At 37.3% G+C, this 26058-nt stretch overlaps 2 protein-coding genes across 3 annotated transcripts in view; one reads left to right on the top strand and one right to left on the bottom strand.

The window, feature by feature from the left end:
• ipo11 (importin 11) overlaps positions 1-8041 on the bottom strand; it is a 100756-nt gene extending 92715 nt beyond the window's left edge. The window contains exons 1-3 of the mRNA XM_055039850.1: positions 7935-8041; positions 4436-4585; positions 1861-1961 (exon numbers count right to left, since the gene is read on the bottom strand). Of these exons, the coding sequence (XP_054895825.1) occupies positions 1861-1961; positions 4436-4573 (239 nt within the window). The 5' untranslated portion in view covers positions 4574-4585; positions 7935-8041. The remainder of the gene's footprint in view (positions 1-1860; positions 1962-4435; positions 4586-7934) is intronic.
• Positions 8042-15166: 7125 nt separating this feature from the next.
• hsd17b3 (hydroxysteroid (17-beta) dehydrogenase 3) lies at positions 15167-23760 on the top strand. 2 transcript variants are annotated; one of them, XM_055039852.1, is made up of 11 exons: positions 15167-15382; positions 20558-20604; positions 20745-20820; positions 20920-21027; positions 21127-21194; positions 21738-21782; positions 21941-21975; positions 22101-22182; positions 22264-22329; positions 22493-22642; positions 23222-23760. In XM_055039852.1, exons 1-11 carry the CDS (start codon positions 15232-15234, stop codon positions 23348-23350), a joined length of 957 nt encoding a protein of 318 aa, XP_054895827.1. In that variant the 5' UTR covers positions 15167-15231; the 3' UTR covers positions 23351-23760. The 2 variants fall into 2 exon arrangements, with proteins under 2 accessions (XP_054895827.1, XP_054895826.1); XM_055039851.1 differs by having other exon boundaries at positions 20920-21194.
• Positions 23761-26058: the final 2298 nt, after the last annotated feature.

Raw genomic sequence — 26058 nt, 5'->3', positions numbered from 1 at the left:
AACGTACCTATTTATCATGGGACTAACTAGCTAAAATCCACCGTAAAACAATTGATTGAATTATGCAATTTAAAGTATTTCCCAGAAGGTTCCTACTGTATGCAAGTGACTATGGCACTTACAAGGGATACACTAATATGAACATTTCAGCAGATCTCAATATTTGATTTTAATATTATAATAGTATTGCTATGGCCGATAACCAACATTTACCAATATTAATACATCTTGGCCCTTTCAACACTTTGACTTCACCACTGATCTGCTTCCTTTGCAAGAAACAGAAATAATGAGAACATAGTGTTAAGTTGACTATTTCTCTAACACTGCTGGGTTATTTTTATAATAAGAAAAACGTTGTTCTTTTGTTGCTTGAAGTATTGGTGTGTTACTCTGTAACATCCAGTAAATTAGACTGTATGATTTCCCATTGTCCGCGAATGCATCAGGATTTTGTTTGTGTTGTTTTGGCGTGGTTACGGCCAACAGTAATGGCGTGCTGCTATTGTCAATAAATGACAGTTCATTTGACTACTTCTCGTCATTATTGCACGTCTGGCAAAATGCGACTATATGAACGTAAGAGTTGCATGGAACCGGTCAAGGAGCCGCATGTGGCTCGTGAGCCGCGGGTTGGCCATCCCTGCTCTAAAGAGATATTTGCTAGCATATTTTCAGGGCATTTTTTCACCCTCTTATTGCTTGAGCATTGATTAAAACAGCATGGTACCATAGTCCAAGCCTATTTAATTATATTTTCTTCTCATAGTAAAAAGATCAAACGGACAACAAAAATTGTGGTCTATCATCATAGCATACTTAACTACTCTATTAGGGTATAATGATACCTAAAACTCACAAGAACAAGACGGGACACGATATTACTTTCATAAAAACTTCAAAGCTTAAATTTATGCTGCATTACTTATTCAACATTTTTATACATTTTGAAACAAAGCAATAAACTGATGTCTTTTTCTAATTTCTTTTAACTTTTCAGACCTTAAGACAGCGCTTCACCAAGGTATGGCCTGCAGTACAACATTTCTGTTTCCCCAGTTGCTTCAAATTGTGACGTAGCTCAAATAACCGCTGAGGGGGTTTTTCTGAGGGGAGGTGAACTACTGAGACAGTGATGCCAAAGCTTTACTGAGACTAAAAGAAAGGTCCCCATTACCTCAACCAAAATGACCAAAGTGGTACCAACGTGTGACACTACTTGCAACAATCTAAGCAAGGATTAAAGTGAAAAAGTCACTACCTCAATTTGTCATTTTGCCTTCTAATGCAGTTTTGAGTAGATAATGAGGACCATTTGCCATCCTAAAGACTGAAGCAGAAATTATTATAATCATTTTGAAATAAAAGCTGATTTTAAAGTGAAGCACTGTCCAAAAAATTGGAATTGAATTAAATCTTTAGATAATCAAAAGATTCCCTCCCATAGCAACCAGGTACCCAAACATTAGATGTTTGTCTTGAAATATCCCAAAATCAATCTTACATAAGACACAAGAGGCATGAGTGAATTAACCGAGTATCAAACCGAACCACAAAGAGATGGATAGTTAAACTAAGAAAGTAAAAAAAAAAAAAAAAAAAAAAGACAGCTGGAGAAACATCAAGCAGATGAAAGCTAAAACAGATAAAAGCCTGGATAAAGAAAAAATGGTGGAAAGGGACTAAAAACTAAGAACAGTTTAGCCTCATAGACAAGAAAGGAGATTAAAACTGATGCATATAGATAGGACATTTGGGGATAAAACATGGAATAAAAGCATAAAGATGAGGCACACTGCAGAGACAAAAAAGCTGCAGATGGAAGTGAGAGTCTGGGGGATGAGACATGCAAGTACTTACTGAGGGGCCACTCTCCTCCAGTATCTGTCAATGCCATTTTTGAAGTAAAGCACAGCAAGCCATCTCACGTTCACATCCAGCGTATGGTTATTGAAAATATTCTGGGAGGGAAAAAAAATACAAATTTGGACAGTCGCCACCAATGAAAGTGTTATAGCTCATAATCAATACAAGACAAGACTGATCCAGTTTTATGACAGTTACAGACTTAAAACTGAAACTGCAAAGTAAAAATTTCAACCAAAATATGACAGGACTTCCACAATTACAGAACAGCTCCTTTTAAAACACAGTGCACAGCGACTTTCTAGCCAAGACTGTCCGGGCCATTATTCCCGACACGTCTGAACTATAAATTGTGGTAATAAACCCTGAAAACATGTCTGAGTAGGCTATGTATTAAGAGTTATTTGCGTTAGCACAGCAACGGCAGGAGCTCCATAAAAGACCGCTCACAGTAATATCGGAGATCGGAATCTCAGCTATCATTTTTTGCCAATTGGAAAGTGTGTCGATTAACATTTGGGCTTTTGTACAAATATAAAACATCCATCTGTTGCATTAAGGGAACAGCACAGACCATTAGCAGAGCTCCACAGCATAACTATTTACTTCCAATATGCAAGTGAAAAACGGCCTGCTGCCACTTGGCTTTTATCAGATCCAGTCAGCAGAGCTAGAATTAAGCTGGTTTGGCTCTCTTTTGATCAATTCACACAGACACTACTCTCCAGAAATAACTGAGACATATTGTGCACCCTGGCTTAATTGGGACCACAGCATCACAAGCAGCCGCACAAAGCACAAATTTGTTGTGAACATTTCTAGTGAGTGCTGAATTATCTGTGGAACCGATGACAACACACATCAGAAGTCGAAGCTTCATTTGTGTTTCAAAACACACTCAGAAAACCATTTGAAGACTCTCTTGATGATCAGGTCTAGAGATGGGCTTTGGACTGCCTGGAGTTGCATCTTGTTACATACACTTCCCAGCAAGAGATTCTTCAAGTCAGACACTTGAAACAAGAGGTATTCCAATGTGGCAGCATAGGTGGAAGACACGGGAGGCAGATAATTATCCAAATTGTGCACGGTAGATAATGTTAATGGCCCAACGTGGACGAGGACTTCCCATTATGTAGACACAATTGCTAAATTTGTCTATATCACTACTACACATAATTAGAAGTGCAATATTGTAGCATAAAAATTATAAAATGACAAGAAAAAGGAAGAATCAGTCTCATTGTTGAATTCGAGATTGTTTACAAGAGACAAGTAGTAATTGTCAAAGTAGAAGTTGACAGAGCTTCTGTATGCATTTCATTTACTTTTATGTAGATTAGAATATTTTGATAACCATAAAATGCCCAATACGCAAAAACATGAATCGAGGGGTCCAATTCCCAATCCTTACCATGCAGTAAGCAACCAAGCAAGGACAAAACTGTAGATTTTGTGTCATCTTCTGCCTCGTAATACGTGAGAACTGCTCTCTAACAGAAACTCTGTTGTAAAGTATGTGTGAAATGATGTTATGGAAAATTTTCAGGCAAAACTAGTTGTGCGATACACATTTCACACATACTCTACAGGTGTATAATGTGTGAAAAACACCACAGATAGCAGGTAAAAATAATTACAATGACGTCACACTCAATGTAGCATTGGAACAGAATACAAATATAAAAGAGAAAGAACACTGATTCAGAAATTATAAAGCACATAAAGTCATATTCTGGAAATGACCAACACACCAAACACATAACTTGCGTAATAAACTACTTCAGCATAAATAAGATTGTTTTCAAATTTAAATTATTGCCTTCCCTTCCTTATTTATTAAAATGCTAAATTAAAATAAAAATGGTAATTTCATATGCATGTTGACTGGGATGTGTTTTTTTCATATTTCATATTACATGCAAAGCACTCCTACTGACAAAATAAAACAGAAAATATTTTTTTCCCCATGACTGGTTCTGAGTTCTTTGTGTTTTGCTAAGCAGAGCACATACTGGGCCAATTTCACTACAAATTGCAGAGATGAAAGTGAAACGCATCTCATCATTCGAGTCTGGCGAGAACAGTAAACAAATAGTTTTCCTAAAATATCTGAGTAATCGCTCTGGTGGATTGCACTGTGTACTGACTGAATTTATGAACCACCTTTGCATCTTTACAGATACCATCTGCGGTCTAACTATCAGCAACCAAATCTTAATAAAACCTTTCAGTAGTAATATGAGTAATTCTTTAACACAAATTAATCCCCAGCTGTCTGTGATGTACTGCTCGCCTTTTTGGCAACTTCAAATTCTTCCTGTGATTACAACTATTGTGTGAAATTGACAGGATGAATTATCAATGAAAAATGTAGGTGTGCCTAACCCCTCATTATGGTATTGCTAAATGTAATGATGATAAAAGATTTTCCCCTTTAATTTAAAAACCAATCCTCAGATTCTAACTTTACAACAGCCAGTTTTCTGCTTCATCTGCCACATTCATCAAACTGACAATTTGTTCAAGTTTCTTATAGATTTTATTACACTTTCATATTGTAACTCACCAGAAGTACTGAATAGAAGCCCGGCTGTGTCTCCCACTGCCGGAGCTGCTCCTCTGCAGGCTTCAGCACGGCTGTGTCCTGACTGGTGGCTTGGGTTAAGGCCTGCAGCACCACTGAACTGGCACTGTCCACATCCATGGCTGGATATATCTGCCACCATAAGAAGGAAGAGAGTCAAGCTCAGCATAAACAAAAAGCGAAAACTTCAGGTTGACTTGAAAGAAAAAAAAATTTATTATTTCATTGTGGGGGAAAAAATGTAAAACAACATCAAGAGCAAACTGGAGTAGATTTGCATCTACAAAGAACACGAGAACATGAAACACTCGCTTTCACTTTATCTGACTGAATTACTTCGACCCCCTTTCATAATAGATCAAGTGGTGCTGAAACCCGTACTGAACTGAAAAATTAAAAAAAAAAACACAGATCTTCAAAAAAGAAAAGTATACCCAGCAGAAACAGTTGGAGATGTCACTGACATGCAAATTCTTTATATATGTCCCAGCTGTTACTTAAGCACCTCAGTTTCACACATCCAAAGACGTTTTTCATCTCCAAGAACAAGTCTGACTAATTTGCCTCTGTGTCTCAAATACGAAGTTAAACTGCTGCATAGCCACACCTGCTCTCGGGTCATGCTTTTAATTGTAGGGAGAATATATCTGGTGAGGGGAAAAAATATATTACCCTGCAAAGACACAGCTGCTAGTTTCACCATACCAATTAAAAAGCATAAATTAGGAACAAGAATTAACTGCTTCAACCATCTGAAAAATTGGCCATTTCTGAAAACATGATGGATTATCTTTGTCTGTTTTTTAATGGATTGTATGTTGGTTGATTATATGAATTTCAGGAAAGGGGAGGGTTAAAACTTGTGCAAGGTTGCCATCTACAGACCAGAAACAAATATTCATTCATATACAACAGAACTCTTCAGAAAATCCAAAAGATTTGCCTCTTTCTCAACACAGCAATTCTTGTTCTGATATCAACAACAATGTGTTGTTGATATCAGAACAGTTAAACAAAACCTGTAAAACTAATTAGACAAATAAAAAACAAAAAGAATCACTTTCATTCTTTTAAAATGTAATGTTGCTTCTCAGTTACTTGACAGTTATTTATTTCAGGTGTTTATTGCTGTCACTTTTGTTAATTGTCAGTTTTTTAGCGAGTGAAAATTATACACCAAAATGAATTAAAAAAGGATGTCTAATACAGAAATTGGAAGTGTGGTCACCAATCACTTTCTCTTGTTGCCGATCACATTTATCTCACTTCATAGCCTGCGTGTGCAGCTCATCTCCTCTTTCATTCACACTGCGCATGCGCACGCCAACAAATCCTGTGGTGTGAAGAGTGAATGGGGACATTTGTGTGTTGCCGTGGAAAATTATCTCGGGGGTGAAGCAAGTCAAAATGCATCAACACAACAAGTGTAATACGGCATTTAAAAACAAGCACTTGACAGAGTTAGGCTGTATCGAGAAAAAAGGACATCCGGAGCGGCCGAATAGCAGGTAAAGCAGTGCACAACTACCAACACTCACCTGGATTAGCATCACGGTCAGAAAGCTAAACAAATAACCCAAAAAAACATTCAAGACTTCGAGCTGGTGGTGTAAGACGCTGGGATCTACTCCCGTTGTTGGACCGTCGCTACACGCCACTGGTAGTAATATTTCACAAACGTAGCGCTGTTCAACCACCACCATACAATGAACTCTCTCACCGAACATCTGCTTAAAGCTGCAGAATGTAATTTTAAAAAATAAAAGCTTTTAGATATGCATTAAAATATGTCTATAATGTCTAAATTAGGTGAATTTATTGCCAGATAACACAGCATCATGTATACCTAAATCAATAAATTAACAGCCATTCCAGGAGATCACCAAAGATCGGCCTCATGGATAGTCTGTATCAGAATCAGCAGCAAAAAACCTGATCAGAGCATAATTAACAGAAATACCTTGCTGTGTCTTAAAAACTTCAAGGGGAAAACTATTATTGATTTGTCAGTTGTCCCCTAGACAGTGAAAAAACACACCTCAGAGGGAGGATATGATATGAAGGTCATTGCTAAAGAAGCTGGCAGTTCACAGAGTACTTTATATAAGCATATTACATTGGCATATTATTGGATTAAGCAAAAGAAAAAGTGTGGTAGGAAAAGGTGCACAAGCAACAATTAGAACAGCAGCCCACAGAGGATTATGAAGCAAACTCACTGAAATGTAACCCAGACAATGTCAAAAGCACCTAAGCAGCGGAAAGAAGAAAAAGGATTTAACTCGGTTCTCCAAAGAACTCTTTTCAGATGAAAGCAAATTTTGATGTGGAAATGAAGGTCTCTGACTCTCAACTTTAAACTCTAAAGCAAAAGTATCCAATTCCAGTCCTTGCATGCTACTGTGCTGCAACTTGTGAATGCATACCTGTTCTAAAACACATTAAACAAACAGCTGAAAAGCCCCCTGGGAATGTCACCCAGTTTTGCAAATTCCTAAATATTAACCATCAATTTGATTCCCATCTAGAGCTAAATTTAGGCTTTTCAATAGGTAGACTCCATAAGGATCAAAATGAACAGAAATAAACTCTTAACAAATTAAGATATATATCTATTTGAGTAATGAACCTAAACAGGCCACATTTTTAAATTGTCAACTGAAAAACATTTCAGTTTAATAATAGTAATAAAAATAATAATAGTAATTGTAACATTTGAAAATGTTGTAATTAATTGAAATGTACCTGTAATGCTTGCAGGGTATGGCTTGGTTCGAGGAAGTTGATGCAATTTAGACATTAAACCCTAAACATTGTTGCTCAGCAACTGCGCTCTACAATACAAGTTCAATTATAGCAAAAAGTAGTACAATTGGGCTCCCAAATTCAGGAAACCGGCTTCAGAATGCCTGAAGACACAAATTAGGAGGATCACTGCAGTTTTATAGGCAGCTAAAATGATAAAACCAATGGAGAACGAAGTGGACATCAGCACGGGGGGAAACACCAAATAGTCAGGAAAAGATGGCTCAGTTGCAGCCTTAATCCAAATTGTGCAATATTCAGCAACTGTACTGCAATTGCATTAGAGTAATTGTTGCAATTAATGTGCTTAGAATGCTGCGTGCCCATAAAACTGTCATGTTCTTTTCGAGCACAGGCGAGACCTAAACTAGCTCTAAGACATGTTCATATTCAACAATCTGCTGTCGGGATTCGGAAAAGACCGTAGCTATGTCATGACAGCTTGCTTCACATCACCATTCCGCATGTCACTCATTCATAAAATACAAGCAGCTCATTTAATAATGACTTATTCAATGTACACATCACTAAACATCACAGCTAACTTTGAGCTAACTAGCAAGCTAAACTTCTTCAACCAGAAACCCACGGCCGTGCGTCAACGTTGAAACTGCTCACTTACTATGCGTCCTGTAATCGAATAAATGAGGTTTAAAAACGAGTAAAAAGCTCTCACCTCAAAAACGCCGAAAGAATAATGAAAGTGTAGTAATAACAGAGACGACCGTGGAAGCTCTGCCAGTCGTTTTCAATGTAACGAGCGATGGTAACACGCTGGTTGGAATGGCGCGACTTGCAGCTGGCGCATGCTGATGACGTATGAGGTTTAGCGTGCTCAGTCATGGAATTCATAGCTCCGTTCACTAACAAGAACCGAATGTGTCAGGTTCTAAGAACTACTCTCACCCTTGTCCTTCTCCTAGATTTTATAATGCAATGCAAAAATTGTATTATGAAACTTTTTAATGCAAAACAATTTCTATTATAAAAAGGTACACATCCTTATCATCTTATACCAGATAATGATTAAATACTCCAAAGAAAGTGAAATTGTCACATTTTGAAAAATTCTGGTGAACTGGAAACAGACTAATCGATTTTTTATATTTCAAATACTTTACAATCATAATATACTTAAATTACTACATAGGTCAATTTGGAAACTGTTGATTAAAATGGGAATTCATTTTATGTTAAAAGAACATACAATTATATTTGTTTTGGCAATTATTTTTTTAATTTAGGAGTCCTACTCTGCAGCTCACTTCAAACATAACACATGCCTGTTTGTAAAGTTTTGTTTTTACTTCTTAATAATTTGCTTGTTGTTTGTACTGTTGACAGTAAATAATTCTGTTTTTCTCTGCCTCTTTTAGCTATTCACACACACACACATCATAACTTTGCACATTATGTGCAAAGTAAAAAAAAAATTATACATTAGGGAACGCGCTCAAAACTAAGGTTAAAGGAAATGACACTCTAGGGAACGCCCACTTTCGGGTGTCCGTTAGATAAAGGCCAGCCAAGAGAACTAACTGCTGTTAAATGCCATTTTGCTCTGTTGGCTCCTAAGGACAGCATGAACAAATAGGCCAGTGCTGCATTTTAGTCTTAATTAATGGAATTCATGAATTCAACTCACTGACTCTTTTTCAACCTCATACATCAAGAACCTAAATGGAGAAAGGATAATTCTCTGTAATACCCATCCATGTACATCTTGTACATTTTTCTTCCCGAAATGAACCTACTGAGCTGCACATATTCAATGCCATATTCACAACTAAATTACAGCTTGGCAACTGATTACTGAAGACTCCCTATTGGAGACAACTCGGCTGCTAATATATCATCGTGCTGAAATCCACTCTTGGCAGAGAGTGCCTCCTAAGGACAACGGACTGGCGCAGCAGATTCCGAGGAACAACAGTCAAACGGAAACTATGTGCCCCAAAACAGAAGAGAGGGAAGCGGGCGGGCGCGTTGGCTCAGTTGATGGCTAGGAAGTCACAGATTCCAACTCTCTTTTTGGCCAATATCCGCTTACTGGATAACAAAGTGGACTTGTTACATCTGAGGCTGAGTTTCTCTACAGAGATGAGAAACTGGGCTGTTCTTGATCTAATGGAAACCTGGCTTAACAGCAACATACCAGATACTGCCTTCCAGATCAATGGTCTTCAGTTATTCTGAGCGGACAGTGACCAACAGTTGGGAAAAACACGGGGAGGAGGACTCTGTATGTTTATGATTGAAGGTTACTGTGGACTGGTCAAAAGCTGTGGTTCTGAGGAGATAGAACTTATGACAGTGAATAGCATCTACCCATACCTTCTACCTTGGGAGTTTACTGTGGTGTTCTTCACCATTGTTTATATCCTGCTGAGTGCTAATGGTAACACAGCATCAAAGAAGCTGTGTGACACCATTAGCTCACTGCAGATAAAGCCTCCGGAGGTTTCAGTCATGTGAAACTGATGGACACTCTGCCTAGTTTCTACCAGTATATCACCTTTCCTACACAAGGAGACAACACTCTAGACTGTGTATTCACTTTGCATACAGAACTCTTTCTCGCCCCCATCTTCGCCTCTCTGACCACATCTTCATGCTGCTGGAGCCAGCATATCCTACACTGATGAGATGGATCAGTACGCACAGGATAAGTGAGGCCCTGACTGCTGGCATTGTGAGGGCCAAACCCACATACACCAAGAAAATTCAACGTCACTTCATCACCAACAACATCAGACGCATAGAAAAGGGCATCAAGTGCATCGCAGAACACACTATGCCCAAGGGACCCTTGCTGCCAGATGAACTCAATAAGTTTCATGCCCGCTTTGAGGATTCTAACTCTCCCCTCAGCACCAGACTTATATTACCATCTAGTGATAAACCCCTCTGTGTAACCACAGCAGATATGAGGAAGTCCCTTCAGGAACTCAAATCAAAGCCCATAAGGCTGCAGGTCCCAACAACATCCCAGGTTGGGTATTGAGGGACTGTGCACGTCTGCTGTCTGGGGTGTTGGCAGACAGCAGCTAACACCCTCCTTGTCATTGGCATCTGTTCCCACTTGCTTCAAGATAGCCACTATTGTCCCTGTCCCTAAGTGCTCCACCATGATACTATGAATGACTGAATGATTACTGAGTTATGGTCTTAACATCAATATCATGAAGCGCTTTGAGAGGCTGGTCATGACCCGCATCAAGGACTCCATTGATGTCTCTGTGGTTCCCCATCAGTACACCTACAGGGGGAACCGCTCCACTCCTGATATCATCTCATTGGTGATCTACACAACCGTCACCCACTGAGAGAGCAGAAACTCTTACATCGATCTGCTCTTTCTGGATTTCTCCTCAACCTTCAACACCATAATTCCACAAACCCTGGTGCAGAAGCTCACCTCTCTTGGACTGAGTCCCACTCTGGGGAACTGGACTCTAGACTGGCAACAGTGACAGAGTGGAGAACATTGCAGAAACTCCTGGCTATTATGGACAATGCCAGCCACCCTCCGCTCCGCAGACTGTTATCAGCAGCCAGGAAAGCGGGTTCAGTGGGAGGCTGCTTTTTTCATAGTGCAAGACTAAAAGACTGAGGGACTCCTTTGTCCAGCATGCAATTAATCTTTTGAACTCCTCACTGGGAGGATGGAGGGCTAACAGGAGCCAACAGAAGCAGAGGGACTGTAGCTTTAGGGGTGAAGGGGAGACAGTCTGTTTACCAATTAGGCAATTGGCCAGTCAGCCAATGCAGCTAAGTTTCTAAAGTGTTTTTATATATATGTAAGAGTGCTGTGCAGGAGATGGCAATGGAATAAATAGAGTTTATTATCTATCTATCTCTCAGTCAATCTATTTCATATCTTTTAATTAATTTAACATGTCCTATACATTTTTAAACTCAGAAATGTAAATATATTTTCATTAATACTGTATCTGACTGCACTGACAATAATACAGTGTGTAAGCTTTTATCAACAGTATGTTATGTATGTATTAAAGTAAGTATATCCTGTATTGAATGGTCATTTTTAGAGATTCTCTAAATTCCGTTAGCTCGCATTGTTTGTGTTCAGGAGCTGGAACGTCTTTCTGGGTCATTCACAGCCAACACATCACAACACATTACCAGAAAATGTGAACATTTTACTAATGGAAAAGCACAAGAACAGAAAGTTGACTAGTGAAACTCTTAAATGAAAAGTATTTATTAAATGTAGAGTGAAATATTTAAAGGTTTTGTTTTTTGTTATTTTGATGAATTTGGCTTACAGATAATAAAAACTCAATGGCAAAAACATTATTAGAGAGGATCACCAAAAAATATGTATATATTTAAACAGAAATGTCCATTAGGCATTTCTGTTAAGTGTGGAGATTTTAATTAATCTATTTTTACTAGAATAACCCTTGAGCAAAAATCAGTCCAGCAAATTGCTGATACAGCTTTATTTCAATTGCTTTGGCTCATAACTGTTAGTTCAGTCTTCACAAGATTTTTCTATTTTTGCATATCATAGTAATAGTTTCTCATTCTTTCCAACAAATTGCAAACCATTTTGGACTTTGCTGATTTTTGGAATATGATGGTATAGTCCTTAATTAATCCCATACTGAGGAAACTCACTTCTTATGGCAGCACAGTAACAAAACATACCCCATTGAATATAAAAATATCTACTATTAATGTAATATAAAATATATAAGCATTAATATTTGCTTGTCATGTCAGTCAAAATGAACTAAACTTATCATTTCTGAATATGGTAGATGTTTCCTATCTAGGTAAAATTTCTCTTTTCATCAGTTGTGTAAAAATAAAATGTTGAATGTTTTGTCACACCAATCTCTCTCATGTTTATTATCAAAACTTCTGCAGTGCACCATGACATTGACATAGTGTCTGATGGGCAGGAAAGAAGGTCGAGACAGCCTGGCGACTGAAATAACAAAGACTGAAAGCTGTGCCTTATCAAAAACAAATGATCTGAATGAAAACAGCAGCATCTGAGGGCTCTCTGTTTGACAGGACGAGTGGCTGTAAAGCCAGTCGTTACTTGTTTGGATTTTTCTATTCCTCTCAAAAATTTTTCTGATATGATGCACTTTTTAAGACATTGTATAAGCTGGTCCCTGTTTGGTTTTGGAAATGTTGGTTATGCTGCTGCCTGACTTTTTTGTTTCTCTTCTAATTTTTCATCCTGGTTTCGAATGTACGCCCATTGTCAGTTTGCGACCTAATTTTGCTACATAATGATCCTAAACTACTACATTGAGATCATACACTGGAGGGTTAGCTTGATTTTGAGAATATCATTCCTGGTTTGGCTGCACCTCGTGTTGAATAGATTATCAAATTCCTTGGCTATGTCTCCTGTATTCTGCATTTGGATGTTTTCTTCATTGTCTCCTTCTTTCTGGCAATAACTGAAGCCATAAGGCACAAAATAAATAGTTTGAAAAGAAAAAACAAAGTTTCATCACAAATCAACTTAATGAAGGCTATCAAATTAATGGAGAAGCTCAGAAAACACATAGCAACAAAGAACAATGAGCAAAGGAAAGTAGAGACACAAAAGAACATAACTGATCAAAAGCATGACCATTACAGTAGCTTTCTGCTTAGGGACACTTCTCATTGTGCCAAACCAAGCATGCAGCAGTAAGGGTCATACAAAAGCATAAGCATAAACACTGTTGCCACTGTTGACAGATTGCACCTCTGGGACAAATGACCACAGGCAGACAGACAAATCTCCCCAATTGGATAATCAAGTGACTAAGTAGGCAGACAACAACTTCTTAGGGGTCAGTGAGGAGAAATAAGTGACGAGGAAGGCAAAGATTTTCCTGGAAGTCAACTAAGTAGTCCAGATCCCAGAAATTTTTCTGTGATCAAAGATTGCTGCTGTATAACAGTTTCATTACTTTTCATGACATTCTATCGTTTCCATTTCCAGGTACAAGAGATGACATTCCACAGCCACATGTCCTGGATAACCCCATCAGTTGTTGTCAAGCTCTGCTAAGCCTTCTATTTTCTAATAGGGCTCTGAGAGTGCATTGAGATTTGTTGTCCTGTCAGAAAATTAGTCACTGTCCCAATTTTAAGTAATATGGGGCCTTTTTATCCAGTATTTTTCTGTCTACCTTCTCAACCTTCTCATACACAGTTCTGAACCAGAACTGTGTATTGTGAGAAACTTGTGGAAGGAACCCCTAAAGGTTTGATCCATGTCATACAGTTTAGAAGATAATTATTCTGGATAGTGACCAAATATGCATAAACTTGAATTTGCAGAATGTCAAAAAAAAACATTTCTAAAAAAAATGATCTTGCCAAGTTTTCTGGCATTCAGCAAATATAAATAATTTTGCTAATTCTAACTAAGTTTAGTCTAATTTAACTTCAGACAATGAAGAAATAATGTGTGTGTGTCTTTTTATTCAGTGTATCTAAATATCTGGTTTCAATTGTGCATCTGTATGTGTCTGACTCCTTCATTAAAATTAGATACACGTTTTAATTACTGACTCACTTACTTACATGTTTAGAACAACTTATTGATGAGCTATACCTTTCAGATTTTTGTTTTTCAAACAAATGTAGAAATTCTGCATCACTTATTAGTCTATCCTATTAAATCACACTAAAATACTTTGAAGTTTGTGTACATAATTTGACAAAAATGTTCTTTTTGGAAGATGGTGTAGGTTCAAAAGTTAAAATAAAGAAAATTTGCATGCATTGCACTTACATTCACACTACGTGTTAAGGAATTGTTTGTAGACCTTAATAAAAAAAATGCAAGGCGGAGCATTGTCATATATAATTTCCCCACAAGCTCTAAGCAGACACTGAGGTATAGTTCTTGCAATATGTAATTAATACGTTCTTTTGTTTCATTATGCTGGTTGGGAATGGTGATAGCATAGGAATAGTGTGCAACCCATGTAGGCCTCAGTCCTACACTCACCCATCACAGCCTCACGTCCCAATCTGTTGACATTTGCTCCATGTCAACAAAGGTCAACAAAGGAAAATGAGCTTGTCAGATCACTGACAAGCTAATAATGGCCACTATGACTTCTTTGAGTGTCTTGAGAACTCGTTCATTATGTATGCTAAAAATCTAAAAATGCCTGATGACAGTTGAAGTCATTTAAAGAGGCGTACACTGCAGTTTCTAAATATAAGTATTTCTCTTAAGTTACATACACTGTTGTATTTGATGCCTTGATATGGAGATGACATGTGGAGTTTGAGAGTCCTCTCAATCCTTTGTTGGATTTGTTTGTATTTGGTTTGAACATAGTTCATCTTACTGATAGTTTGTGCTGTGTTTGTTTAAACTGATAAAACTGTTCAATATAGATATTTTGGCCAAAAAAGAAAAAAAGAAAAAAGAAATAAACAAAAGGCCACAAAAGACAAAAAAAAAAAAAAAAATACAACCCATAAAAAATCATTCTTGTAAATGTTATAACATTTACAAGAATGTAAATGGAGCAGAGAAAATGAGTCCTGTCACATTTCAATGGAAAGCAAGAGAAATGTTTTCACATATATGAGTCCTCAAGAAAAAAACAGCTGTGAAGCAAACAGGGATGACAGATGGCTATTTAACAAAATAGCATATCAAAGAAAACAATTATGAACCAGCTGGACTGACTTTGAGAGAAGTGTCTATGTTTCTGAGTTACCTGGCAAACAAACCTCTTATCAGATGAATGTGTCGATATTTAGAATGATTGATAGATAAATAGACGTTGTGGCACAGATGGACTGCGCCACAACGTGTTTTTGTGCGTGTGTGTGAACAGTTTGTAAAAGGGGGAGTGTCTTCTGGCAGAGTTTTCCCTTCTTTCAGTCTTTATTACCAGACTGAACAAATCCACTGACGCAAGACGGAGACGCTGGAAGGCTTAAATCTTGATTCCCTGCACGAGAAAAACATGGATTTCCTGGAGCTGATATTCACTTTGCTGGGTGCAGCAGTTGTCGTCTACTATGGAGGGAAGCTTCTGCTCTTCAGTAGGATGCTTTTTCCTAAATGGTGTTTTCCTCTGTCAAAGACCTTCTTCACTTCTATGGGAGAATGGGCAGGTGAGAAAGTTTTCACCGCATTTCGACAAAAATAACTCAATACTTTGTATTTATGAATGCAGCCACATACCGTGTAGATGAGCACCATAGCATTTGCGAGTGCATGATGCCCAACAAACCGAGGATTGTGCTGGAGGTCACCTGGAGCAGGAATACGCGGGTGCAGAATTGTTGCAGAAAGAGGCTCATCCAGCTCAGGCTTGTTTGGAACCCTTGGTGTTCCACTGTCTCGCACTTGTGCAATGTCAAACATTGAAATGCATATCCTGACTTTGCTTCAGAAGAGCTTATGCATACCAAGACAACGGCTGTTCACATTTGCATAAAAAGCAATGAGGGTTAATAAGTAAAATCAAGCTTAGCTCTTCTAACAGGTGATTTTTCTTGAGTTTCGATTTATTCTTGAGACAAAAAAAAAAACAGGAAAAGTAAAACTAACTGGAAAAAGAAGAAGATTCTGAACCCAAATTGTAAAGCACCTCCATGGTTTGTTGATACGGGATTTAGCGAATATAGGACACACTCTATTGCATTCCCCAACTGATCCAATGACGACAACCTGAAAAGTTGGTATGAATGTCAATTTTACTCGAACACAACGACAGCACTAAGAGCTCTGTTTCAGGCCTTAGACCTCAGTTGCCATTGAAATCCCCCTGCTGATCCCAGAGCAGCTAAACAAAATTGAGTGATTTACTTTGGCAGCTTCTGAAGAGTTTATACTGCTTCCCACAGAGCAGGAGGAGGTCTTGTGAAAGACACAGAATGCTGGACTGATTTTTCTTTCTAAAGAACAATCTCATTCCATTCCAGCACAGAAGAAAACTTCCAGGACAGTATGTTCTAGGCTGCACATACCTCTGCATTCAGTCCTATTTTGACAACTTAAAGCCTCATTTGCATAGGTTTGCATTTCTATCAGAATATGCCCATCCCGAAAATAACCTGGATTTTTAAAGATATCTTGCAAAAGAAGATATCTTGCAAACTCATGTTGAGATTTGCTATGTATTTTCCACAACGGAGAAAATGCTGCATGTATCAGCAGGATCTCATTGGCTCAAGCTAAATTTACAAAGAAGCTATGCCAGCTCTTCAGAAACCTGTAGGACGAGTGAAACTTGTTATGTTTTCCCTCCTTTTTTTCTCACATCAAAATTCATTGACAGCAGAACATTCCAGCTTTTTTTGTTGTGTACAATGAATAGGAGAGCAGAAGTGATGTAGACTTTTTGCTGCTAAAGTGCAACATGTTTCCTCTTGTTCTATGACTTGACAGCGACTATTGTATTTGGAGGATTTTCAGTGGTTTGTCTTAGAATAAAATAGTCAGAACTGGTCATATGCAAGTGATCACATGCATATTATCTCCTTGTATTCAGGGGTCTGATTACATTTGCTTTCCATATGTCTTTGCCTTGCAAATCTATTCAGATCTCTTGAATTCTCAATTTCATTTAGGTTTAGCCTTTTAATGGGACAATTCTAAAACATGGACATGCTTTGATATAAAACCTTTCCTTTGCTTGTTACTCTGCCCCTTTTATGGGGTTATTGGTAAACTTTCACCCAGTCTCAAGTCGATATTTAGATTGATAGGGCTCAGATTAAGCCCAGAATTTCACAATATTTAATTCTCCTACTGAATAAAGGTATTGACACAACAAGATGCTGAACCCAGCAGGTTTTACCATAGGAATGACGGAAAAAAAAAAACTCTGACAAGTTTTTCCGTACAGGATCAAGGTACATTTGTACACAATGCTGTAATTTGTAAAAAAAAAAAAAAAAAAAAAAAAAAAAAGAAAAAGAAAGAAAAAATAAGAAACTATCATATTCATTAACTTCACTTATACACTACTTTGTGCTATTCTATCATAAAAATATCAGTAAAATACAATAATATTTGTTGTGATAAAACAAAATGAAAAGGTTCAACGGAGATTCAATATATTTTCCAATACATTGTAGGTTTAAATGCTAAAATAAACTGCTTTGCTATGCAGAAATTGAAGCAATTTTGTATTGAAAGGTCTTAAATCACATTGCATGTTTAGGAATTGTTGTAGACCTTCATAATAGTTGTGATAAAATGTGAAAAAACTCAAAGAGGTATAAATACTTTTGAAATGCACTGTAAATTGGGGTGCGTTCTCCTGCTGCGAACCTGTTGAGATCGTTTTCATCCATTATGAATCAGCAAGTGAGAACTGTGGGAAAATTCCTCATGGCGACAGCATTCTGAAATCATTACCGCACAGTAGACAATGAAAAAAACATTGACCTCAGGCCAAACATTTTTTAATTGTTTTTCAGCTTCCTGGAGTTTTAGATCCACGCACTTTAATAATATCTTGTCAGATGTAGAGAGCTATAGAGGCATTTACCATTCACAGCTTTTGAAAGAAGTTTTAAAGTAGTTGTTTTTTTGTGAACAACAATCAGGAATGTAAACTACAGATTTTTTTCTCTGTTTGCTGTCTTTCTTTTTATTTCATTTTGAAAATATAACCTTTGCAGCCCATTTTCTGAGAAAGAAGCTCTTTTGCAACTAAAGTTCAAACCCCTGAAACTGATTACCCTAATTTTCCATTAAACAGTCCCAGTAATAAAGTGTAATTAAGCAGTCACGAACCTTTCTGTAACTGAGTGTTACTTCATGGGTACCAAGTGAATTTGAAGAGCTGCTAGATTGATACATACAGTTTATTTTGAGTTATATCATTGAATGTTTAATGATTTATCTCATTTCTTAGTCAGTCGGTTTTGCATTGAAGGTGCCTTCTTCCTTTCTGTCTTTGTATTTTCTCAGCATCTGTTTGTTGTCATGTTCCAGCAGTTGTTTTGTTTTTCTGTGGCATATTGTACACATCAGCTCCCCCGGTGAAACCATCTAACATCTGGGTGTTCAGTGCAACTGGAAAGTATTTAATAGGGATTTAGTCATGTATAAAGTGATTCTTCTGGCATGTGTTTACTCCTTATTGGTCTGTTCATCTGCAGTTGTTGGAAAAACAGGGATTCATTGAATGCAACATCTCACTTTAAGGCTCAAAATCTGACAGTGACATGCTTTAGAGAAAATAATCTGGAAAGAAAAACTTAACCTTTGCTCTCTGTCAACCAGCATTTCAATCACGTTCAGAGAAAAGTAGGTGATGCAAGATTGCAAAGGGAGACAGTTGTATCAAGCCCATGTTGATTCAAAACAGTCTCTTTTTTCATGTGAGCAGTTTCAGAAAGCAATCACAAGGATTTCAAAGCAAAGTCAAAATCAAAGCGAGGCCTTCTCAGCTATTTTAATTTAAGAAATAAAACCTTAAGCTCACATTTTTACCGTAAGACAAACAGCTTATACTTTTCTTTCCAACGGTCCATTGCTGCCAACCCATAATCAAAGCAGAAAAATTAAACAGCAATAATTAACTCTCTTGTCTTTCCACTACACTGAGCAACAAAACAACACACTCATCTTGATTCATGGAGAACAAAATGCACTTTCATTATCTTTTCATTATCTGTAAAACTGGGCAAAGTGAACGGAGCCAGGAAAAAAAACAATAAAGACAAACCAATGACCCAGTTAAAGTCCAGTTCCCCTCCAGCTTACAATGCCATTGCAGAAATGAATGACAGCACACCTCAAAGAACTGATGCAACATTATAGAAAACATTTAGAAATGATTTTCAAAGATGATGTGAAAGATTAATGGAGTGATGCAGAAAAACATTGATTTCCAGTCGCTGTAGCTAAAATCATTTCAATAAGACAGGTTATATAACAAGGCTACACAAAGAGGAGAGACACCAGCAAAAGCAACTTTTGCTGCTCATCAATCTGGAAAAAGTTGTAAAACCATTTGAATTCATTCAAATGCATTGAAAGCAGATCATGAAATAGCAACTAACCAAACTATATATATATATATATATATATATATATATATATATATATAAATATAGATATATATATATATATATATATATATATATATATATATATATATATATATATATATATATACACAATTTTATACATTTGTCAGAACCAAAGGGAAGTGTTGTGATGTTGTGAGCCTTGGAAACAAACACAGTTTCTGTTTGTTCTCAACAAACATTTTATCAGCTGAGGAACATGCTGTTTTAGCACAGTGAGTAAGAACAAAATGGACTGAAGTGTAAACAAACATTAACACAGTCCTGGGCCCTGTTTCAGAAAGGAGGGTTAACAAGCTCTGAGAAGGCAGCGACTCTGAATAAACCTACCCAGCTCTCTGATACTCAGGGTTTTCAGAAGAGGAGAATCTCACCTTAAGAACCTCATAATGAGCATCGTTGCTTACCATATTTCAATGTTGCCAAAAGGGTAATATCACAACATATTCAAGAAAAAAGGCAATACTGTTGATGCTGCAATACCAACAGTGTTTGTAGTTTCAATTCACAACTATCTACAGTCCAACGGTGTTTAAAAAGCTACATTATTCAATAAAATTTTCTTAAAACTCAACAATTTGTGCTTGATACCAATAACATAAGGAAAAAGATCTTTAATGGAGAGCACATGCCCCAATGTGTCCATGTCAGGTGGAGACACTCTCTACTCTGCTGAGGAGAACTTCATAGACATGATTAGCCTAATTGATCCACATCCACCACGAACATTTATGGGCTCCCACAGGAAATGAAACACCATTTCTGACACTTTCCTTAAGCCAGCAACATGATAGAATTAACTCAGGATTTACTCAAACAATCCTGCTGCCGAGCAGAGATGGTTCACGAAGTAAGTTGCGGTAAAAGGCTGACTCAGGGTAACAGCTGTCTGGCTTTCTGAAACCAGTATATATTTACTGAGGACTTTCAGTAATCCTGCTTTCTAAAACGGGGATCCAAGGTCCTTCTGACAGTGCTGGAAGGACCTCCAGAAGGACCTCCAGAAGGACTTCCAGAAGGACCTCCAGAAGGACACAGACCTCAAACACAGGTCTGTGTCACTCCCCACAGACTACACTGGTGTGCAAACCAGTGTTTGGATAAACTCAGAATTTCCTCAAACAATCTTCAAACTAGTTGCAACTTGTTTGCAACTTGAATCAATCAACTGTTTGATTCAAATTCAGTCAAGCAGTTGACTGAACTTGAATATCTTACTCTTTGCTTCCTCTCTTTTAGTGGTGACTGGTGCATCAGAAGGCATAGGAAGAGCTTATGCATTTGCTGTAAGTAACTGTTTAAACAATGTGGTAAACTTTTTTTTGCATTTAAATTTGCAACCTAAATGTACTTACCTATTATTTGAACTCTAATATTTGCACGTGAACATTTTGCTCCTGATTAATCATCACACACTGCTTCTCAGCTTGCTGACCGAGGAATGAATGTTGTCATCATGAGTCGAACGAAAGCAATGCTGGAAAAGGTGGCAGAGGAAATAGGTAAAACACTTGTTTGTAGTTGCCAAACATCCACAAATGTATGAACAATCATTTTTATAGATTGTTGTTGTTCAGAGTAATGTCAGTTTTTGGTCTCAGGTGAAACCACAGGACGGAGGGTGAAGGTGATTGTGGCAGACTTCAGTGATGAGAATGTCTTCGGTGAAATAGAGGAAGAGTTAAAAGACCTTAACATTGGCGTTTTAGGTCAGACATTCCTACTTTTTCCTCTATTTCATATTCAAAACATAATTATGAAGGATGATTTTTTCTCCAAAACAACATCTTTTGTCTCCCCGTACCTAGTTAACAACATTGGGGTGCTCCCCACCTTTATCCCCTGTAAGTTTCTTGATTCTGAGGAACTGGACAAGGTCAGTGATACTTCAATGGGCTTTCGTACATGAAAGCCCATGTGAATTTTTAGTAACTAACTTGACCCAAGTTAAGTTAGTTGTGCATATTAATGTGCATATTAATGTGCATTAATATGCACATGTACAGATATAAACATATTATTTTTAAAGATGTTAGTTTTGAGTAAATCTACTTGTCCCAATAGAAAATTGAAACATCTAAAACTGAGCAGATGAGCTGCTATATTTCTATTTAAATGCATAGCAGGACCATCTCAAGAAACCAGAATATAATTTAAAACAATTTTTCCACTAATTCAATTCAAAAAGTGAAACTCCCAATTATTTAAATGATTAATCCTCTAGTTTTATGCACAAGGCAAACAAAACGGTGAACACTTTCAGAGAGGCTTCATCTCAGGGGTCTAAATAAATATAAACAAAATGTCAAATTTCCTTTAAAATAAAATGTAAAACAGCTTGTTTCAGTATGACCTGTTCTGAAGTTAAGCTGAAAGTTCGGAACGATTAACTGAGACCTGTTTTAATGTGTATTTTCAGACAATAACAAAGGTGATAAACTGCAATGTGAAAACGTTGTGCCAGGTAAGACAGCTTCTGTTTTATCATGATTTGAACAGACTTTAAAATACAAAAGAGCAAAATATTTAACTTTTATTTGACTGACAGTTTTCTCAGTCTTTAGACACTTGTTGAATACTCTTATTTCTCTTGAATCTGAACTTGTTTTCATTTATCTTCAGATGTGCAAAATAATCCTCCCAGGCATGGAGAACAGGTCCCATGTTTTCTTCATTAGATGTAATTTTTAACAGAGTTATATTATAATATGCTGTTCAACAGAGTTCAGTTTTTCACAAATATGTTGTTGATTTTTGAATCTTTCTTTCTGTGGCTCTGCAGGAATAAAGGGGTGATCATCAATGTTGCTTCAGGAATTGCTTCTTTTCCCTTTCCACTCTATACCCTTTATGCTGCATCAAAGGTAAAATGATCCATCAAAGATATTTTGCAAGCCATATGATTGGATCATTTCTAATCTTTGCATGAATGTCGGGTTGTCCAGGTCTTTGTGGAAAGATTTTCTCAAGGTCTCCAAGCAGAGTACAAAGATAGAGGGATCATCATACAGGTACCATAATATTTTTCCATACTTTCTCTGAAAAACTTTGGACCACAAATAGGCTGAAACTGTTTGCTATGAGCCTGCAGCAAACGGTTGCAGGTTCATAGGCATTTGCAGTAAGCAGCTCTATAAACAAGTTACTTACAGCACATTTTGAATATTTTCTCAGGCTGTGGCTCCTTTCGGGGTCTCCACTCGGATGGCGGGTTTCCAAAAGACAAACATTGTGACTCTGCTGCCAGAAGACTTTGTACAAAAATCCCTGCAGTACGTCAGAGCTGGAGACAAAATCAACGGCACTATCTGCCACACACTCCTGGTAAAGCAATTTACAAAAGTATCTCATGATACCAATTAATAGTGCCTTGCAGAAGTATTCAAACATCTTGAACTTTCCACATTTTCTCATGTTTATTTGTTAGGCAAAAATATATATATATTTGCAAAGTGGAAAAATAATGATATTTGTTTTTTTAAATGCTTTTCATGTAAACATCTCAAAGTGTCGTGAAGTTATTATCAACCCCCTTCATATTGACATTTCCAAAACATGATTTGGTGCAACTACATGCCTTGGGTCTCTGGTAAGCCTTGGGTCTCTGGTAAGACTTGAAGATTCACAAAGTTTCTCCATGCATTCTGACCCAGCTATTGACATTTTGCAAAGAAGAATGGACTAAAAGTTCAGTCTATTTATGTGCAAAGCTCGCCGGCAGAAAAATATCCTCTTCACTGTTAAACAGTAAATAGTATATTTCTTTCAGATAAAATCACAAGAAAATGCATTGAATTTTGTGGTTGAAACATGAGAAATAGCTGAAAAAGTTGAAGAGTTTGTGCAAGGCACTATATGGTATGAGGATATATCCTTATGGATGTCTTTGTGTTGTTCATTTAGGCCTGGTTGCTGCAGTCTATTCCTCTTAAGCTTTTCTATGCTGAGTTTGTGCTGCAAGGCTTACAGGACTACGTTAAAAAGAAAACAGGTCAGAGGGAATCAGTTTCTGAGTCAAAAATGGAATCTTAGAATGGTATGAAAAAATAGGAATACGTGAAATTGTTGAATCCACTTTTAACAATGGAACCGATGGATGCTGTGAACAACAGAAGGAGTTGATTATTATGATTTTTGTGTTTTTAAATATGCATATTTATGGATAAAATAATAAAGACCTATGATTTTCTGTTATTTCCAAATGTGTAAAAACAAGCCCTGAATAAATGAAGCTTAACACACTAATGCGCAGCTATACAGTTTTATTGTACAAACTGTTTGAAACTAGTTCTTGTCATAATTTCTGTTTCTTTGTGTTTTATGTCCTGATTTATCAATCTATGTTGTATCTGCTATAGTGTTATTCAAATAGATGTCAGATAAATGTATCACTAACTATTAAAAATAAAATGCAGCTTTGTATAACTCATCATCACTCTCCACTGCTTCATTTTGAGGGAACAGGATGGCAGCGCATTACATTTGTGACAGTAGCCTAATGACCTAATATTTCTTTCAAGTCAACCTGCAGCGTCTCAGTCAGATTAAGATTAAGCTCTAACTCGGTCCAGTGTCTTAACACTCAGCCAGCCCTTGGCGGATTTACTTAATTTGCTTAACACCTTAAGTGTCAGAGGACACCAGTGTCCTCATGTACCTATGAGGTCGCTTAGCGTTTTGAGGGTGGCATTTAAGGGCCCTGGCCTCATAAACCAGAGCTTGCTGTATGTCCAGTGAACATGTGTGAAGTGGACGTTTTTATGAGACTGACTTCTTTAAGCATCTGGTTTGATTTTAGGGTGAATTCTCTTGTACTGCCAGACCTGAGCATGTATGCAGTTGTTCTGAATGTTTCACTAATACATCGTTTTCTGTAGAGTGGAACTCACTGATTTTAGTTCTTGTGAGATGTCTTTAGATACTGAACAAGATTCAGAAGCTGCCATTGTGTTCCTTCTCAGACAGCTCTTTGGCGCTAACCATGGTGTTCACGCTCACCTACACGTCTGCAGTTTAAACATGGAAATCAAAATGCAAAGCAACAATGTTCTAATCATGTGCAATGATGTGATATAGTTGGCGTAATTTTACGCCAAATGCGTGGATGTCCAAATTTCTTCTCAGCCAGAAACTGTATTTGTTGTTTTGCATTTTACAGAAAGAAAATGAGTCTTTTCTTTCAGTTTTTTATTTTTATTTAATCTTTGACAAATCTATATGTCCAAATGTGTTGAAAAATACAAACTCTTTCACATTGTGTCCTAAATATTTTAACATTATTTCACATTATTTTTTACATCCTGTTATAAATCATAAAAAACATTTTTTTAGTTTATGAGTCTGGTACCTTACCGCTGCCCTAAATGTACTCACCTTGAACAAAACGCATAGTGAAAGAAAGTGAACGTTATACGAAGCTGGAGTTTGGTTCAGAATGGTAACAGACACCAAGAAGACCTACTGCAAAAGACTGTTGCAAATGACGTACAATGATAAAACCACAAAGAAGTCCGGTCATTTGCCTGCACGGTCAGGTTCACATGGCCTTTTGTGCTGTGAGAAAAGCCAAAATCATAGGCCGGCAGCATGTTTAGACAGCCATGATGTACAATCCTCCCTCATCAAAGATAGTGGAGGGGATGGGAAACGGAGATGGAGATGGTCAGAGTGACCCTGAGCTTAAATCCTCCACGCCTGCTCTCACTGCTTCAAACTGAAACTAAATGACACTAACTCAAAGGAGAACAGTCTTTATTTTTCCTATATGACATTTAATGAGATGATTTTAAGGTGTGGCAATCAGTAAAACAGAGGTGGAAGCAACAATGGGCAGATGAGGTGGAACTTTGGTATCAAAAAAAGTTATAAATGTAACATTCTTTAATAAAACACGTTGAAAGTGTTGCGGCTTGTTGTAGCTTTGAGAAATATTTTTGTCATTCGAAAATTTTAAAAGTTGACTTTTATGTGACTAAGCTTATAAAAGACCATTTAACAAGCACCTCAGGTTTGAGGGTCACAATGGAGATGAAAAACTAGCTCAGCTATGTGTGGTGGAAATGTAACACCGCAAAAATTTCCACCTTAATGTGGAAATACTTCAACAGAGACAGGGAAGATATCTCTGCTGTACTTCCTATGTAAAGAAGTACATAGGAAGACACAAGAAGTGAGAAGGCAGAGCTAGTTCTGAGGGAAAGATTAAAAGACACTTCAGCACATTCAAAATCCAGACTCACACTACTGAAAACTTTTCATAAAGTTTATATCATGACAAACCACTGACCTTCCTCTGCTGCGGATGCATTAAATCAAAGCTCAAAAGTATGACAGTCTGGCCTCCAAACTTTCTCCATCCATCAGAGATAGCTACATGATGTTTAGCAACCAGTTCTAGAGGAACAACCTGAACACCTGTCCTCCGGAGAGCCAGGGCATAAAAACTGTCCTACACAGTTCAGCCAGAAGGGGGAGCTCTACAAACTAAAAAAAAGTCCACTCTTGTGAACTTATTGCACTTGTTGAACATCCCTGTCTAAAATTCAAAAAATACACACATATAACTGTTAAATGAGGGTGATGATAAGTATAATAAGCATTAAAAGAAGATTTAGATGAGAATAGAACAAGGATTCAGCAGCTCTTCCAAGTGGAAGTGTCACATAAAATTTCTAATAAACACAGTGAAATGTTCTATTATATTGTGCCAAAATATTTGCAATTATAATTTTGCAAAGGAG

Source organism: Poeciliopsis prolifica, unplaced genomic scaffold (assembly GCF_027474105.1).
Source record: "Poeciliopsis prolifica strain line A6 unplaced genomic scaffold, Auburn_PproV2 SCAFFOLD014, whole genome shotgun sequence".
Lineage (NCBI taxonomy): Eukaryota > Metazoa > Chordata > Actinopteri > Cyprinodontiformes > Poeciliidae > Poeciliopsis > Poeciliopsis prolifica.
This window is presented reverse-complemented; position numbering and strand designations above follow the sequence as displayed.

Excerpts from the sequence above, each read along its gene's own strand:
- hsd17b3 (XM_055039851.1), top strand. The coding sequence starts at position 15,232 with ATGGATTTCCTGGAGCTGATATTCACTTTGCTGGGTGCAGCAGTTGTC. Across the intron at positions 20,821-20,919 it reads AAAGGTGGCAGAGGAAATAG|GTGAAACCACAGGACGGAGG; the intron begins GTAAAACACTTG and ends TTTTGGTCTCAG. Across the intron at positions 22,183-22,263 it reads CCCTTTATGCTGCATCAAAG|GTCTTTGTGGAAAGATTTTC; the intron begins GTAAAATGATCC and ends CGGGTTGTCCAG.